General features: G+C 38.7%; 1 protein-coding gene across 6 annotated transcripts in view; it reads left to right on the plus strand.

Moving 5' to 3' along the window:
• Positions 1 to 15,180, plus strand: part of CCNY (cyclin Y) — a 123,207-nt gene that overhangs the window by 76,115 nt on the left and 31,912 nt on the right. For 2 of the 6 annotated variants that reach the window (XM_027686992.1, XM_027686995.1), the window contains exons 3-5: positions 2,538 to 2,546; positions 3,702 to 3,736; positions 14,502 to 14,602. In XM_027686992.1, the coding sequence (XP_027542793.1) occupies positions 2,538 to 2,546; positions 3,702 to 3,736; positions 14,502 to 14,602 (145 nt within the window). Of the gene's footprint in view, positions 1 to 2,534; positions 2,547 to 3,701; positions 3,737 to 14,501; positions 14,603 to 15,180 lie in introns of all 6 variants that reach the window. The other 4 variants (XM_027686994.1, XM_027686996.1, XM_027686991.1 and 1 more) reach the window with 3 other exon arrangements.

A 15,180-nucleotide genomic window follows, 5' to 3' on the forward strand; every position in this document is an offset into this window, starting at 1 on the left:
TCAATGGCATCAGGATTCCAGGTTTCATCCAGGACCTGGCTGTGACTGTGAGCATGCCTCACATGGTTTCACAGTGGGAAATGGCCAAGTCCATCACTACGTGCTAGAGTGACTTGGCAGCGTTGCCCTCTGGCAGTTCCAGGTTTGGCTTGCTAGTAGCCCTGTACTCTTTCAACCTCACTGGTAGTCTTTTAGTGTGTCCTGTCCCAGGAGCTGTGTTTGGCCTGGTTGTGATCAACACGTAAGCGAAGAGCAACAAGCTGATTACCCCAAATACAGCAAGATAGGACGTGGCAGCTCTGTTTATTACATGGTCTCCAATTCCCTTTGTTCTGTGTAGCCTGGATGCCATGCTAAGCATCTAAACTGTCCTGTCCCTGTTAGTCAATAGTCTGAATGCATCCTTAATTAGCTGAGCATTCAATGAATCTGTAGAAAAGGCAAAGTCACAATAAATATTAATTCCTTTCCTAGTTAAAATAGCTTTTCTAAATGTTTCCATCTCTTTGTGAGAATTTTTTAGGTGCTGAATCATACATGAGGAATTCTCCCTGTCTAGGGAGCTATTAAAGAATATAACCTTTTATGTCTTTAACTTCTGTGAGTGCTTTATGCAAGTTCTCCCTCATTTGCTGAGCATGGCCTGTAAACTGGATGGTCTAGTTAACTGGAAAGCCGTGCACTGTTTAGTGTATGACTGTGATTAAGCCAGGATTTCCAAACCTTAGCACTCCAACAATGTAACTTCCTTTCCTTTATGATGGCAAGGAGGCAATGGTTGCTCCTCCAGGGTGCTGGTAATGGTCTTTCCTGTCAGTGGGTTCCAGGAATCCATCTCTCTAACTTAGATTGGCCTTTACACATTCAGTGTACTGGCTAATTTTGCATTATCAGTGCAACAATGGGCTTTAGACAAAGAGGATTTTGAAATTGTGTTTATATAGGTGGATAGAGGTGGAGTAAGCTGCACTTATTCTTTAATGTTAACTAGGGCCAGTCTCCTTGTATAAAACAAAAAGAAATGAGTTACCAACTCCAAAATGTGAGACATTCTTATTGCTGGAATCCTCTTGTCTTTGGTCCTGATGTGGTTAACATTAAGATAGCATAGAAATTACACAGCAAAAGTTTTTATTACAGCTCAGTGAAAAATACATACATATGTGCCTATACACACATGTGCGTGTGTGTGTGTGTATTCCCTCGCTCCCTGTAATTTCAGGATACTTTCCTACTATTGTAAAAGTTCAACAATAACAGTTGAAAGTGCCTGCAGTAATAGGAACAGGTCATTGGCCTTAGAATGAGGAAAACTTAAGACAATTTGGCAGCATCTCAGGCTCCACTTGAAGAGTTCCATTCCAAATTTTGAGTTTTAAAATGTTAAAAGGAAAGTAGAACTTTAATTGTTTAAACTGACTTGAAATCTATTCAGCTCCATGTCATCAAAATCCCGCACATAAAGCCCAAAAGCATGGAGTTGCAGTTAGGAGTTCACGCTGCAAAATGCTGGTTAATCCTGACACAAAGGTCTGTTCTGCTGCAGACCGTACTGAACTGTGTGAGCAGGGCAAAGCATTTTTGAACTGACTGAAGGTTATGGTCACAAAAGAGAGTAGTTGTGACCAAATGGGTTTCTACTATGCCCAATTCCCCACTGGCAAATGTTCTGGAGGGAGCTGAGCCCTGCACTGTGGCAGAGTGAGCTAGAAACACAGCTGCCTTCTTGTAGTCCGTCATCTGAGAGTCCAGGCTAACTCAATTTCTGTTATATGGGGAATATAGGGAAAGGAGGTTAGCATGATTCTTGGAAAGATGTGCAGCACAAGAAATGCTTGAGCAGGAAGAAGTGAGGGATGTATATAAATATGTTAACATACTCTTCTGGAGACTGGAAATAGCAAATGGGATTGAGCTGTGAGTAATATGCTTACTTGGGGAAATAAATGATTGCACTTTCGTGGGGAATTGAATAATGGATACAAGACAAAATACAGAAGTAAAAACTAAAGGGAAGAAAAGGGAATTAAAGTGGAATTTGGAGTGTATGTGCAGGCTGTCTTTATAGGGTTTCGTCCATAAGAACTTTGTATACGGTATAATTATTTATTATTAAAACACTGTTAAATACTTAACTGTGTTCAATATTTTGCAGTTCATAGGTGTTAACTTTGAGTTATATACTATATTAGGTTTGCACACAGCTTATCAGAATTGTTTACTGCCTGTACATTGCAATATGTGATACTAGACAAATACTTTGGCTATTCTTAGGAGTATCTACTATCATTTTTTTGTTTCTCTTAGATGACTTATGTCTCTTGATGGTGATAAATGCACTGTGTGGAACTTAAGTGTAGTGCAGTGTTTTAACAGTATTTCAAGCAGTTTAACTATTTACTAGATTATCAGAATTTTTCCACTGTTCCTGTTTAATTCTGTTTCTTATACAATGTCCGTAATTGTGGATCTGAGCATATTCTAAGTGACATGGCTAACATCTGTCATGTGTGATTCTCCTTTCTGCTCCCTGGGAGGAAAATTATGTAAGGATTTTTAAAAGTTTTTTCTTATTTTTTTAATTTTCATTTTATGTCTGCATTAAACACAATTATTTCACAGTATTCACACATAGAGCCTTGTTTATGTGAGATTGCTTGCTTATAATAAATCACAAATAATGGCTTTGCATCCAACAGGGAATGGACAGGCTATCCCACCATTATGAACACTCTTCTTTTGCTAAGTGTATTGGGTTGCATAGCTTTCAAATCATGGTGCACCAAAGTGCATTTAATCACCTACAGCATGAAACCATTATTATTTTAATCCTGCAGTTTGATTTATGTGTTAGTTGCCTCCAGACTTGTATCCTAAATGCTGTGGTATTTTCACTGGAACAGAGCTCTGCAGGCTCTCTATGGGGTGAGTTAATTGGGGAAGTGCTTTAAAAAAAAATTAAATAGAGTATATTTAATCAGCTGTAATAACCATTTGCCTGACAATTAAGACTCTGTACATCTATCTCCCTTTTGTTGCTGTTTACTTTCTGACTATTTTGGCTAATTGTGGCTTTGACTTGCAACCATTGCTTGTGGTGACTGGTTCATACTCACCGAAGTTAATACATTTTCATTGTTACATCCAACATGAGTAATAGTTTCAGGGTTGCACCTGATCATTATAGAAGACAGTGGTGTAATACCTGTGGTTTCAAGGCCCCTCTGTGGGAGTTAGTGCACAGTAAGCTGTGATGAGAATTTGCTAACTCCGTGGTGTAGCTGTTTAGGTGCTTTCATACCTGCAAGGGAGCGTAGGCCACTTTGGAGCAAGGTACCTTGCATGAAGGCACTGGTGGCTCAGGAGTACCCACACAGAGAGCTGGTGAAGGATGGCTAAGCCATTGCTAACTTGGACTGTAGTTTACTGCATATTAACTTCCCCATGCGGACCAGTGCCTGGTGAAGTACCCAAATGGATGAGAATTTTAACCCATCACCACACTAGTGAGCATAAATGCCTTTATGCATACAAATATATGTTCCTTCTGTGTTTGCTATATGAATATACTTGGTTAGTGCAAAAGCAATTATAATGTTGCACATAGATAGTTTCCTGTTTTTTATTATGAATGGTGTATAAGAAGCTTAATCGGGAAAAATAGTCATGTAATATTTCTATCATATTTTGTGTTTTTGCAGTGAGAGAAAAACGCAAGAGTCTCTATATAAACCACGTAAGTGAAAATGCCTCGCTATGCAGCTTTCTCCTTGTTGTCTATATTATAAGTAAATAAGAGTTATGACAATGATTTCCATATTGGTGAGCGGGTGCTGATGCTTCACGTTTGTTCTGCATCAGGATCCAGAAGTATAGGTCTCAGGTATTGAGTTAGTGGAGCAAACCTGTTGGTTTGAAGACAGTATCATGCTCACAACCAGTGTATGAAGGTGACTGATACCTGGGAAAAAGAGCTGCACACATTAGTATGATTTTTAAAATTATTATAGACACTCTCAAAACTTTGAATTACATTTGTATGCAAGTTTGCATTGGCAGAGAGCTGCAGCATTTGATATTTACACAGTTGTTCTGAAGTGCCTGATCAGTGTTGATGCGATGTAAATGTGGATTGACATGTGGTACATGCTGAGAATGGAGATGGGGGTTTGATATGCTTATATACCCCTGGGTATTTTTCAATTCAGTTCTCTTCTGTTTGAATCAAATTCTTGGTGAAGCTGAGGGCAAATCCCCTGTAGCCTGTTTTGGATATAGGACCAGGCCCTTTGCCTCAGTTAGTATTGTTTGTACTATGGAAGCTACCTGGAACCAGGATGATTCCAAGTATGTGAAGCCTTGTACTGAAATATCTTGAGTCATGGCTCAGTAAAAGTGAGAAGGGAAATAACTAGTTGTCTACCAGGTGCTATTTGCCTTTAAGGTGAAATGAAGTTCTTAAGTTTTTCTCTATCTGGAAATACAGACTGTCTTTTAATTTTTAAGCCACTGCAGCTGCTGAAACAAACAGATGTGGTTTATAACCCCTTCATCCCTTTGTCCTGGGGCAAATGTTTGTCTAGCTCCAGGTAAATTGGATTGGAGCACAAATGCAGGTAGATTCAGCTAAAAGCTAAAATGGGGCTCCTAAATGTGATTTGCTCCGGGGCTTGCACCTGCAGAAAGGGAAGGAGCCGTGAGGGCAGGAATGAACTGCTGAGTGGGGTGAGAAGGCAGGACTGCTTCATTTGTTGGCAGAACTGGTTTGTGTGGAGTGTTTTTGAAACTACTGCCTGGCTTCAAAAGCAAACATAGATTTTCAGTTTCCCAAGAGTTAAGATTCTGAGAAGTCTTGAGATACTGTGAGGCTTATAAAAGCCTTAAAGTTGGCCCCACTGGGTTACCAGATATTTTTTGTGCTTATCTTCTATTCTCCTGTAAAACATTTCCATTGTTTATAGTGCATGTGAGGGTGGTTTGCCGAGCAATTGTCTTGTTACAAAATTACTTGTAAAGCTAATGCACTGGGTTCCTGTAAACTTAATAATGTGTGCTCAGTAACTTCCAGCAAGCTTTTTAAAAAACCCTCAAACTTGAAGGTTTATATCTAAAAAAAAATAAATTAGTCTTTAGACATTGCAAAGCAAGGTATTAACTGAGTTTCTGTGACAGTCCACCTGTCATGGATGAAATTCTCACGTGTCCTGAATCATTTCATATATAAAAAATGTGGTCTGTGCTAGGCAGACTTTGAGTGGATTCCTCCAGCAGATTGAACAAAGATGACTATTGCAGATGCTGCAGGAAGCACACTATTGCAAACCCTGGTATAAAGTGTTCTTAGGCAATGCTGGACATGTTACAGAAAAGGGAAGGGTGATCACTGAGGAGTTGTGTTGTTGGGAGCTCAGTGTAGCAGCTTATGCAGCTGATACCCTAAGCACTGTACTTCTTCTTAATTTTTGGTTTGTTTGTTGTTTTGGTTCCCCCCCCCAGGTGCAATTCAAAGCTTTGGCTGAGGTTGCAGTAGGGTGAACTTCCCTCAATACTCTGGTTTACTGCTTCCTTAAGTCTCACTTCTTTGTACTTATAAAGTACTTCTTCTGAATTATAAAGCTAAAAATAACCCTTATGAAGCTGAAGTCCTTTCTCTGTGTGTGTCCTTACAAGGTAGTTAAGTTTTTTAGACCATACTCATAGATAAACTATATTTTCAAATATGACCTGTGATATTTAAGTTGTTCTTTCAGCACACCTGAGATTCAGCACCTCCTAAATTTTCAGTCTGCTAAAGCTAATGCACAAACCGTTGATCATTTTTGGAAGGGGTAGCTGTGGCTTCTAACTGGCAACTGTGTTTAGGTTTTCAGACTTCAGGGAACCATTTTCCTAGACCTCCTTGTTGGAAGAAATTTAAGGAATTAGTTAGATTTAACAAATGTATGTGACAAACGATGGGTTGTATTTACATGGTGAGTTTGTGATAATACCCTGTTGGTTGATCGGTTCTTTTCCACTGTTACTCAGTGCGTGCTAATGCATTTGTAACAGAAGCTATTGCTACTCATCTGTTTCCCTGTTGATGTGAAGTGCTTGGTCCCCACATCTGCTCTGGAGGAGACATGCCAGAGGACATAAATTTTGGAGTGTTGTTTTGTCTTTCTTTGACAAGAACTCCTCATCATAATATGCAGCACTTTTCTGTGGTTTTTCTATAGCGTCATCTTTTTGTTGTTGTTATTTTTTATACTTATTCTCCTTTTGTGATAAATAACCAAGATGAGCAACAAAATATTTTTATCCTTTTCTGCAGTATCTGCACAACTGGTTATTTTGCAGGCAGAGTTGTATTTCTCCCGAGTGATCAGATGGATGGCTATCAAGGGAACTGTCAAGAAAAGCTGTACTTTTTCTTTCCCTTTTTTTTAACTCGCCAAGTTCTGTGTAGTAACAGATAAGAACAGTAGTTTATACAAAAGCAGTTTTGAAGTATTACCTATTAAAAAAATAATTAATATTGACTCTTCCTCATTTAAAAATTCACTTTCTCAGCATGATCACACCACTGTTCTTTTCCTTTCTTACTTGGTTTTGCTTGTAGACGTTTTATTTGGCTGAATAGTTTCCTTTGATCCCCAGATACAAATAGTGGGTTCCTGCTTTGATTTGTTATGCTTTGTCAAGGGCTGACAGTTGCCCTGTTTCAGATTCACCTTGTCAGTAGGTGTGATGGAACAAGCCAGCAGCTGTTCTTTTTTTTTTTTGGGGGTGGGGAAGGAATGAAAGTCGAGGGTGACAGAGTGCTACAGAGAAGCTGTCATCTCAGTCTTCCCACGGAGCCCAAGGAGACAGATGACAGGTTGGGAAATGCTGCTGGATCCTTTGCCCCATTCTAGGTGCTGAAAGTTCCCTACCTACAGTGTACTTTTTGCTTTCTTCCAGACTATTTTAATTTGTAAGGAGTTGCAGCAGACTCTGCTTCCCTTCCCCATTGCACCGGCAGTTGCTGTTTTTTGTTATGCTTTTCATACTGCTTCAGTGTGCACGTCTTTTAATCTGCTTAGTTAAGCTGCTGAGGGGGATAAAGATGCAGACTGAGATAGAGGCATTTCCTTTTTCAGAGAAGAGAGATTGCATCAGTATCTCTGCTTGTACAAGGAAAGCAAACAGGAAGACGTTTTATGTTTTTTGAGGAGGTGGTGGAGAAAGAGTGAATCTTTTGTTATTGATTGCAGTATCTAGTTCTTTGTACTGGGTGATTGGTTTTTTGCAGGGGAAGGGAGCAGGACAGGGAGAAAAAAAGGTTGCTTTCCCCTTCAAGTTTTTCTAGAAATTTTCCCTTTCGGACAAGGTGAAAATGCTCTGTTAGCGCAAGTAATTTCTTCTCTTCTTGACAAGATACACTCTTAAAATTGTGTTTATAAACAGTAATATCCAGTAAAAATAAAGGGACATTTTTTGCCTATTGGAATATTTTTGAAGGAAGATAAAGGGTAGGAAAAGGGAGATAAGATAAAGGGAAGTAATATCTCACTTTCACATATTTTTAATTCTGGAGACTCTTCACCAGCCTTGTAGCAACAGTGTCTTTTCTGCATTGTCTTTTTTAGGGATCTGGACATGACTTCCTCTGTCTGCTACCTGGCATCTGGATGTTCAAATTCCAGCAGGCTAATACTGTTTTTATCAATCCTAGTAGGAAAAATTACATCTGTGTATAGAGCAACATTTTTTTTTTCAGTATCCTGGGGAAAGGTTCCTGGGCATCACTCACGTCACAACCCTGGTCCTTGTAAGTGACCCTGTGGTGATTCACATCAGGGGAAGCTTCTTTCCAGAGGCAGTACTGGTGACAGGGACTAACAGTGAACAGAGAGGTCTGTTGCTGTATGTGGTGTGGCACAAGCAATTTCTGTGAGCCTTTTTGCATGCTTGAAATGATGTATGGCACTTGCTCCTTTGTAACCCCCAAATTTTCCTGTCAGATTGGATAAAGAGGCTGTTCTGCTTCCCTATTGTAAAACTACTAGGCATGTGACTGATAATCAAACACTTTCAACTAGTGATTAAAGAGTAAATAAGATACTTGCTGAAATGGAAACATAGTCTGAAAAGTAGTTTAATCCATGAAAAATGCAAAGCACAACATAAAATGTGAAATGTTGTTTTCGAGTGGACTGCCCAAGGCTGGCTATTGTAAAGGCTTATAATTGCTGTCAAATTCCTTAAGATATTTTAATTAACATTCTGAACTACGAGAGAAGAACAGGATAAACTGGAAGATAGATTAGAGGCTTCTCAGGTGCTCTTGAAGTTCTCCTAGAGATTGTTTATTGTGGTCTTTGCCCCTCTTCATTGCAAGGTCACTGAAAAACAGATCTAGAGGGGGCCTTTCTGGACCACCTGGTCACAGATTCCCTGTACTGATGCCATTCCTGATAGTTGCTGTTTAAGATTCTTTTTCAGGCACCCAGTAAGCTAGAATTAACAGGTTTTCTTTAATGGCTTACCTAAACATACTGTTTGAAATGTGTTTTTCTAATGTCTTTCAGCCCCTTGCTCTTTTTCCTGTCCTCTAGGGTGAAGAATTTTACCTCTCCTGTCAGCCTCAAGGCAATAAGTTATATGAAGTGACAAACTTTTTTAAGGGGAGGAACAAAAGATAACTTTTAAGGTAGAATGAGAACATGCAAGGGAGTTCTTTTACAAGGTACTATGTAATACTTGCTCTGCTGGAAGCATAGTAAAGTCCCTCTGGTCAAATTGCACAACACTGGCAATTACATGCTTTGTAAATATAAGCCTTTGAGCTGATTTTAGTGTTCAAAGAAATCTGTAATCTTTCAGGTTTGTAAAGCAGGGTGTTTTATCAGTGGTTAAGTAGGGCCTGCGTGTGCTGCACAAGGGTTTACCAGTGGTTGCTGAGCTCCCCAAGAGCTCAGTTGTTCACTGACAGAGTTTTCTGTAGCTGACATGAGTAAGGACAAGCTTTGAGAGCAAAAACCTTGCAAGTGCAGATCTAGTCTAAGCCATTAGTTTTGGACATTATCAAACATTTGCGAAACTAATCAGCTGAGGACAAAGTTGAATCATGAGGTACAAGGGGTATTACTTCAGAGTGGTTGGACTGGATCTTTTTTTTAATTGTAGTTGTTGGCAGAGGCAGGTGAGCATACAAGGGTGCGATTTCCTATTACTTTTGTTCAGGTGAATATATCTACACCAAATTTAGACAATTTTGCTGTGTTGACATTATGCAAGATGAAAATAAGTGCAGAGCTTTGCAGAGCCATGCAGAGAATTGTGTTGCATGGCTTACTTGATTTTGGAAGCACTTTGTTGACCTGTAAAATCATGTTCCTTCTGTAAAAAATGTTGTCAGAACTAAATCATGTCCTGAAGCAACAGATCTCCAAGATAGGAACCTCCCTTTTCCAAGTCAGAAGCAGTCCTGCTGTTTTTGCTTGCTGATGTAATTTGCCTTCATGTGTACTTTTACATGCCAGTTTTGCCTTTTAACATCTTGGCCCTACCAGCAGGCTCTACTGCCTGGAAGCTAATGGGCATGTCTCCACAGATGGGTGCAAGCAAGCCTCAATTGTTCCATGGAGGAAGTATTATTTAATAGTACCTTTTAAAATCATGCAGTAGCTTACACCTGGTTTGCTGGAAGAAGAGACAGTGCTATCATTATTTAGTACAGAAGCTCCAAATTATCTTTTGATGGACAAGTGCAAAAGAGCACTGGAAAAAGGCTGAAGCTCTTCTGCAAAACTGGAAGCTGCCTGGCTGCAGGCCAGCACTGGTACAAAAGCTGTGTGGCTTCATTAGGGGACTGTTGTGCCCAACTGAACAAATCCTGCTGAGCACCAGGGCAGAGAGCCACAACCCTCCTAGTACTGCTAAAGAGGACAGAGCTGGCCAGTACCCCTTCTGGTCAATTCTGAGTGTGGGTTTTGGCCCTTTGTTAGATGTTTCTACCCAACCTCCCCGAAATTACTATTTTAACAAAAGAAATAGTAACATTTCCTCTTTCCCCACAAATTTAGATTTAATTTCAGAGTGTATTTTGTGTATTCTCATTGTGAATTAGGAATTTGTTGTGATTCCTTTCACAGCAGGTACATAGAAGCAGTTCTGCAGAGCTTGTGTGATTTTGATGGCAATCTAAGCCATTTGATTCCTGATAAAATGTTTTTTATGTAAATTTCAAGTAAAACCTGTTCTTCAAACATCTTCAAACAACTGGGATTTGGAAAATTGGTAAGTTTCAGCATGAAGCTGGAAGAAAAATAAAGCAGTGATATTTGTTTAGTACTAACTGTACAGGGGGGGAAAATTGCAAGTTTTAGAATCTAGAAACACCTGGCTTTAAATGGGAATACATTGTCTTGATTTCTTAGGGCTTATTCTGTAACTTTTTCTGTTATACATCCTTTCCTGTTACGAAAGTAATTCCAAAAAATACCCATTATTTGTATTGGCCTATAGTATCAGCATTTCTTAGTGAATGTCTTTGGTTGAAATTAGAAAAATAGCAACTGCTTCTGGAATAAAGAGCTACAAATCCTCTCCACAAAAAGAAATCACCAATGATAGAAAATTGGTCCAGAATTCATCTCAAGAGGTTGTTTGGTCTGGTTTCTTGTCTAAGAGCAGAAGCCTGTGGCTAAACTATTCCTGGCATATGTTTGTTTTACCTTTTCTTTACAACTTTCAGTGAGGGAGATTTTATCACTGCTCAAGTCATTCAAGCTGTCCCTGCTATTAGAAAAAGGTGATGGTTTGGGATTTTTCTTGCCATCACCTCCTCTCACACTTTCGTGTCCAGTCTTAATTTTCTGTAGTTTAATATAAGCCTGCTCTATGTTATCCCATCCATAATGGTCATGGAGAACAGTGTTCTCTTCTTTGGAACTCCCTTGAGCTGAGTGACTGAAGGCCATTATTGTTGCTTTGTTCCTGGAGAAAACCTCTCCAGTCTGCCAGCTTTCCCTTCTAAATCGTGTTTTTCCAATCTCTGATTAATCTTTCTTCTCTGTCCTCCTGACTCTCTGAAATTAATTCCTCTTTCTTGAAATACAGTGTTCAAAACTGCGCATAAAATTCCAGCTGAGCAGAGTGGACATGCACACTACCCTGCTGTATACATGGTAACTCTATAAATATTAAATGATGTTTTCCTTTTTTTTTTTTTTTTTAAAAAGTGTCCTCTGAAAATTAATGCCAGCTGCAAATTCATTAAAAAAACCTGGATACTGTTATCAGAGTTTTTACTCAATATTTTTGATTGAGTAGACCAAACCTCTGTGGAACGTCCCTTGCTTCAGCCTTCCAATTTGAAAGCGAACCCTGGGTAACCAGAGTATAATTTTCCGAGTAGTTTTTACCTGCCATGTTTTCCTTGGCTTCCTCTTTGGGAATTTATGGGCAGTGAAGTTGGAAGTCTTGCTGAAGTTGTTAGACATAACATCTATGGAATCTCAGCTTGGGTACAACAGTAGTACTACTGCAACTTAAAGTATGTGTAAAGTGAATCCTTCTTCATAATCAATGAGGTGCTTTTAATTTGTGAATATTTGTAATAGCAGAGATTTTCAAGGCTCCACATGTGTCCTATGCTTGTGTTTGCATATGAAGATTTACAAAAGGAGCTATACCACTCCTTTCTTTTTCCCGTGTCAGCCTTATGGTGGGGTAGAACCTGAGAAGAATCCCATTAATGTTAGAGGGTTTGCTAATTTATTCAAAGGCTCTACAGTCCTTCTCAGCTCTCCTGATTTTTCTCAATTAGAGCCTCTTTGATTGTCTAAATGGAAGATTTTTGTGATCAGACGTGATGGATCTGAAATGCAAAGGCATTAAGCTCCTGTACAGTTTTGTCTGTAGACTTATCCCATTGAAATGGACACAGAAGGGAGTTTGTCTGTAGGATAGTGCTGAATACTGAGGTGATGCTTAAACACCTCTTTTGTCCATCGCAAGGATGGAGAAGGTTCCTGAGCAGCATTTTTATGAAGGTTGAAGAAAGCCTATTTGACTGAACTGTGGGACCTCAGATGTCTCCCAGCTTAGTCAAGCTAGAATGTGGAACTGAGGGTGCTTTCCAGTAATTTGGAACAGGCAGAAAATCTGTTACCCGGTGCACCAAATGGCTACAGTTGGACATCTGAGTAGAAGCTGGGAATGTTGAGCTATCGATACATTAGTTATTTGCATGACACAAATGTGTGTACATATACCCAAGAGAGTAGCTTTACATTTGGCACCATTCTTCAGGCTGGGAGAGGTGCTCCTTCCTGCCAACTTGGTACAAACAGAAAGTGAGGCATGAGACGCCACCTGTTTTCCTGAAGTGTGAAAAGTTCTAAGCCTAATGAAGTGTGATGTGGGCTGAAAATCCACAAAGAGTTTTGTTTCAGAATTAAGGTGTGTGGCTCTAATTTGACGTGTGTCAAATGTTAGCGTGCTGTTTACATAAGAAAATTTAAATCTGATAGTGATGTTGCTACAGAGTTTTCTGTCTTTCGCTTATGCTTCCCTTGAATGAATCCAGTCCATTTGTCTTAAATTTTATCTAAAGCTTTAAAACATGTTGACACTTAAAATGCAGAATGAAAACTTTCCATATGCTTTTTTATTTTTTTTTTAATAATAGTGCTGGGTGCTGTACCTCTCCCTTTTTTTTCCAACCACTAGACAGTCTCATTTTTACCTGGCTTTAAGTTGCTTTGCCTTTATCTTGCCTGTGGAAGGTACTCAACAGATTAATCTGGAAATTTGAACTAAACTGTGGTAGAATAAAAGCTATAAAGCACCAGTGCCCTAGTAATTCTCTCTGTATGCATCATGCTAGATAATACATTTTGTCATTAATCTTTCCGGTGCTTGTAAATTTTCTCTTTGTTGCCTTGCTTAACATATAATAGGTTGGAAGGTAGATAGATTGTCAGCTTCCAAATTATTGCTAAGTATCTTTCCAAGTTCCTGGAGAAATTTTGAAAGGGGATAATTTTAATTTTCTTGCTAAACTTTTTGCCTTCCAAAAAAACCAGTTTAACCTATGATTTTATTGGTCATGTGAGGGACTTTGATAGGATTTGTTGGTGAGCTTTCAGATAATTTGAACGTAATGTTTCTACTATTGTGACAACTTCAGATAATGATTTTTTTCAATTAATAGAAGACTTTGTATGTTTTTTTACTCATACCTGGGAAATATAGAAAGAAGAATTAGATGCATGTAGGTTTTATCAGGAGCCTGTGTCTCTGTGTAATGAGTGTGGCTAAGAAGTCTACTGCCTATGGAAAATGGAAAGTTAGTGAGATGGTGGATGCTGGCACTTGTAGTAATATCTGTTCTGGGAATTGGGCAGGGGAAGATGTACTGAGGTAGGAGTCATAGTGTTGTATCCTAGATACCCAATTGCTCTGGGCTAGTAAATGCCTGTGAGTTCCCCTGATGGTATTGACATTGGTCTCTCCACTGAAACACTGGAAACAACATTAATTGTAAGACAGAATTTCTATGTTGATGTGCCAACTGAATTTTAAACCTCTTCTGTTGCAAGTTAACTGTGTAATTTGACTGGTCTTGAGATTCCTGACATAGGTTCTTGGTCAAGTTACTCACTAGTGTAGATAGAATAAGCAAGGATAAAATCAAAGAGAGTTAATGATTGTGATAAGTGTTAGCTGGTGTGATGAAACTGTTCTTGTTAGACTGGTGGAGTGCAGGCTGCTCTAAACAGCTGATGGAGAAGCCCTTTCAGCAAAAAAAATCTTCAGAAATATGTGTAGTGTTGTCAAATGTCAGGGTTTTTTTGGTTGAGTTTTCTAGTGTTTCCTACAGTAGTACAGAAAAAGGATTTGAAAATAATATATTTGAAAAAAATATATTGAAAACCTTTTCTGTTAAGAGATGTTTCTTTTTTTCCTTTTTTTATTTGTGTATTTTATACACTTTCTTTTATGTCCTTCAATCAGTTTCTTTCCTTTCTGATAACAGTCTGTTATCGATGAATTGTTTTTTTCTGAACTTTCCCTAGGACTTGTTTGTTTGGGAGTTTGAAATTTTTTTTTCTCCAAGCATGGTTTTATATCTGTTGCTAAATCAGTGTTCATTACTAACATGATTTCTTTTTCACTCTTCCACTTACTCTTTTGGAATGAGGACAGAAACATAGGGCTTGTTCATCTTTGCTTTCCAAGTGTATGTCTGTATTTGAGAAATTCTGCACAGAAAGTTTTGCATGGTTTTGGGGAAGGAGGGACGGAGGGGAGTTTGGGACTTGAAAGCATTAGTCAAGTCTCAGGAATTGTTGTGACTTTTGCAATGGTAATTATTTCTGAACTTTCTGAACTGCTTCAAAACGCGATCACATTACTGTGTGCGTCATTGTGAGAGACAGAAATTTGTCTTTTTTTAATTCTTACATCTCCCCTCAAAAAATGCTTTGGTATTACATAATTGCCATTGTTCTTTTGCATGTTTTTCATAGCATCCTCCTGGGCAGTTGAGAAGGAAGTACAGTTCCTGCTCCACTATTTTCCTGGATGACAGCACAGTCAGTCAACCAAACCTCAAGTATACCATCAAATGGTGGGTTTTACAATTTATTTGGTTTTGCTAGAACAAAATATTTATGTATTTATATATTTATGTATACATATTTCTGAACCATTACTAAGCAAACTTCAAAGTTTTTAGTTTTTGAAGTAGTAAATTTATTTAGTCAGTCATGCTCGAGTTAGTGAATAGTATGAGCAATGGATATTACTCGTATGGTAGGTCAGAAAGCAGCAGTTAAGGATCTCATATTTCAGCAGCTGAAATCCTCGTGCTTCAGCATTCAATGCTTTGGAGGAGTCCTAAAAACTTTGGTGTGCTAGTTTATGCAGAATTTTGGAATTATATGAAACTGAAGAGTATTCATGAGAAAATACTCGTTTGCTTAGCTTCTCTGTCAGTTTTCTGTTTTAAATAGAAAGTAATTGCCTCTGGATTCCTTTCCTTATACTAGGCACTGGACATTTATTACGCAGCAGTGGGGAGCTTTTTATGTGGTGTACACATGGGCTTACCCTTGGGTAATGTCTCAGATGAGCATTTCAGGTTTCACTGGTGCCTTTTTACATTTGCAGAGAATTAAATTGATGTTTGTGGAGTATTGTTCTTTA

The sequence above is a fragment of the Neopelma chrysocephalum genome, unplaced genomic scaffold (assembly GCF_003984885.1).
Source record: "Neopelma chrysocephalum unplaced genomic scaffold, ASM398488v2 Primary Assembly neopelma1_72, whole genome shotgun sequence".
Lineage (NCBI taxonomy): Eukaryota > Metazoa > Chordata > Aves > Passeriformes > Pipridae > Neopelma > Neopelma chrysocephalum.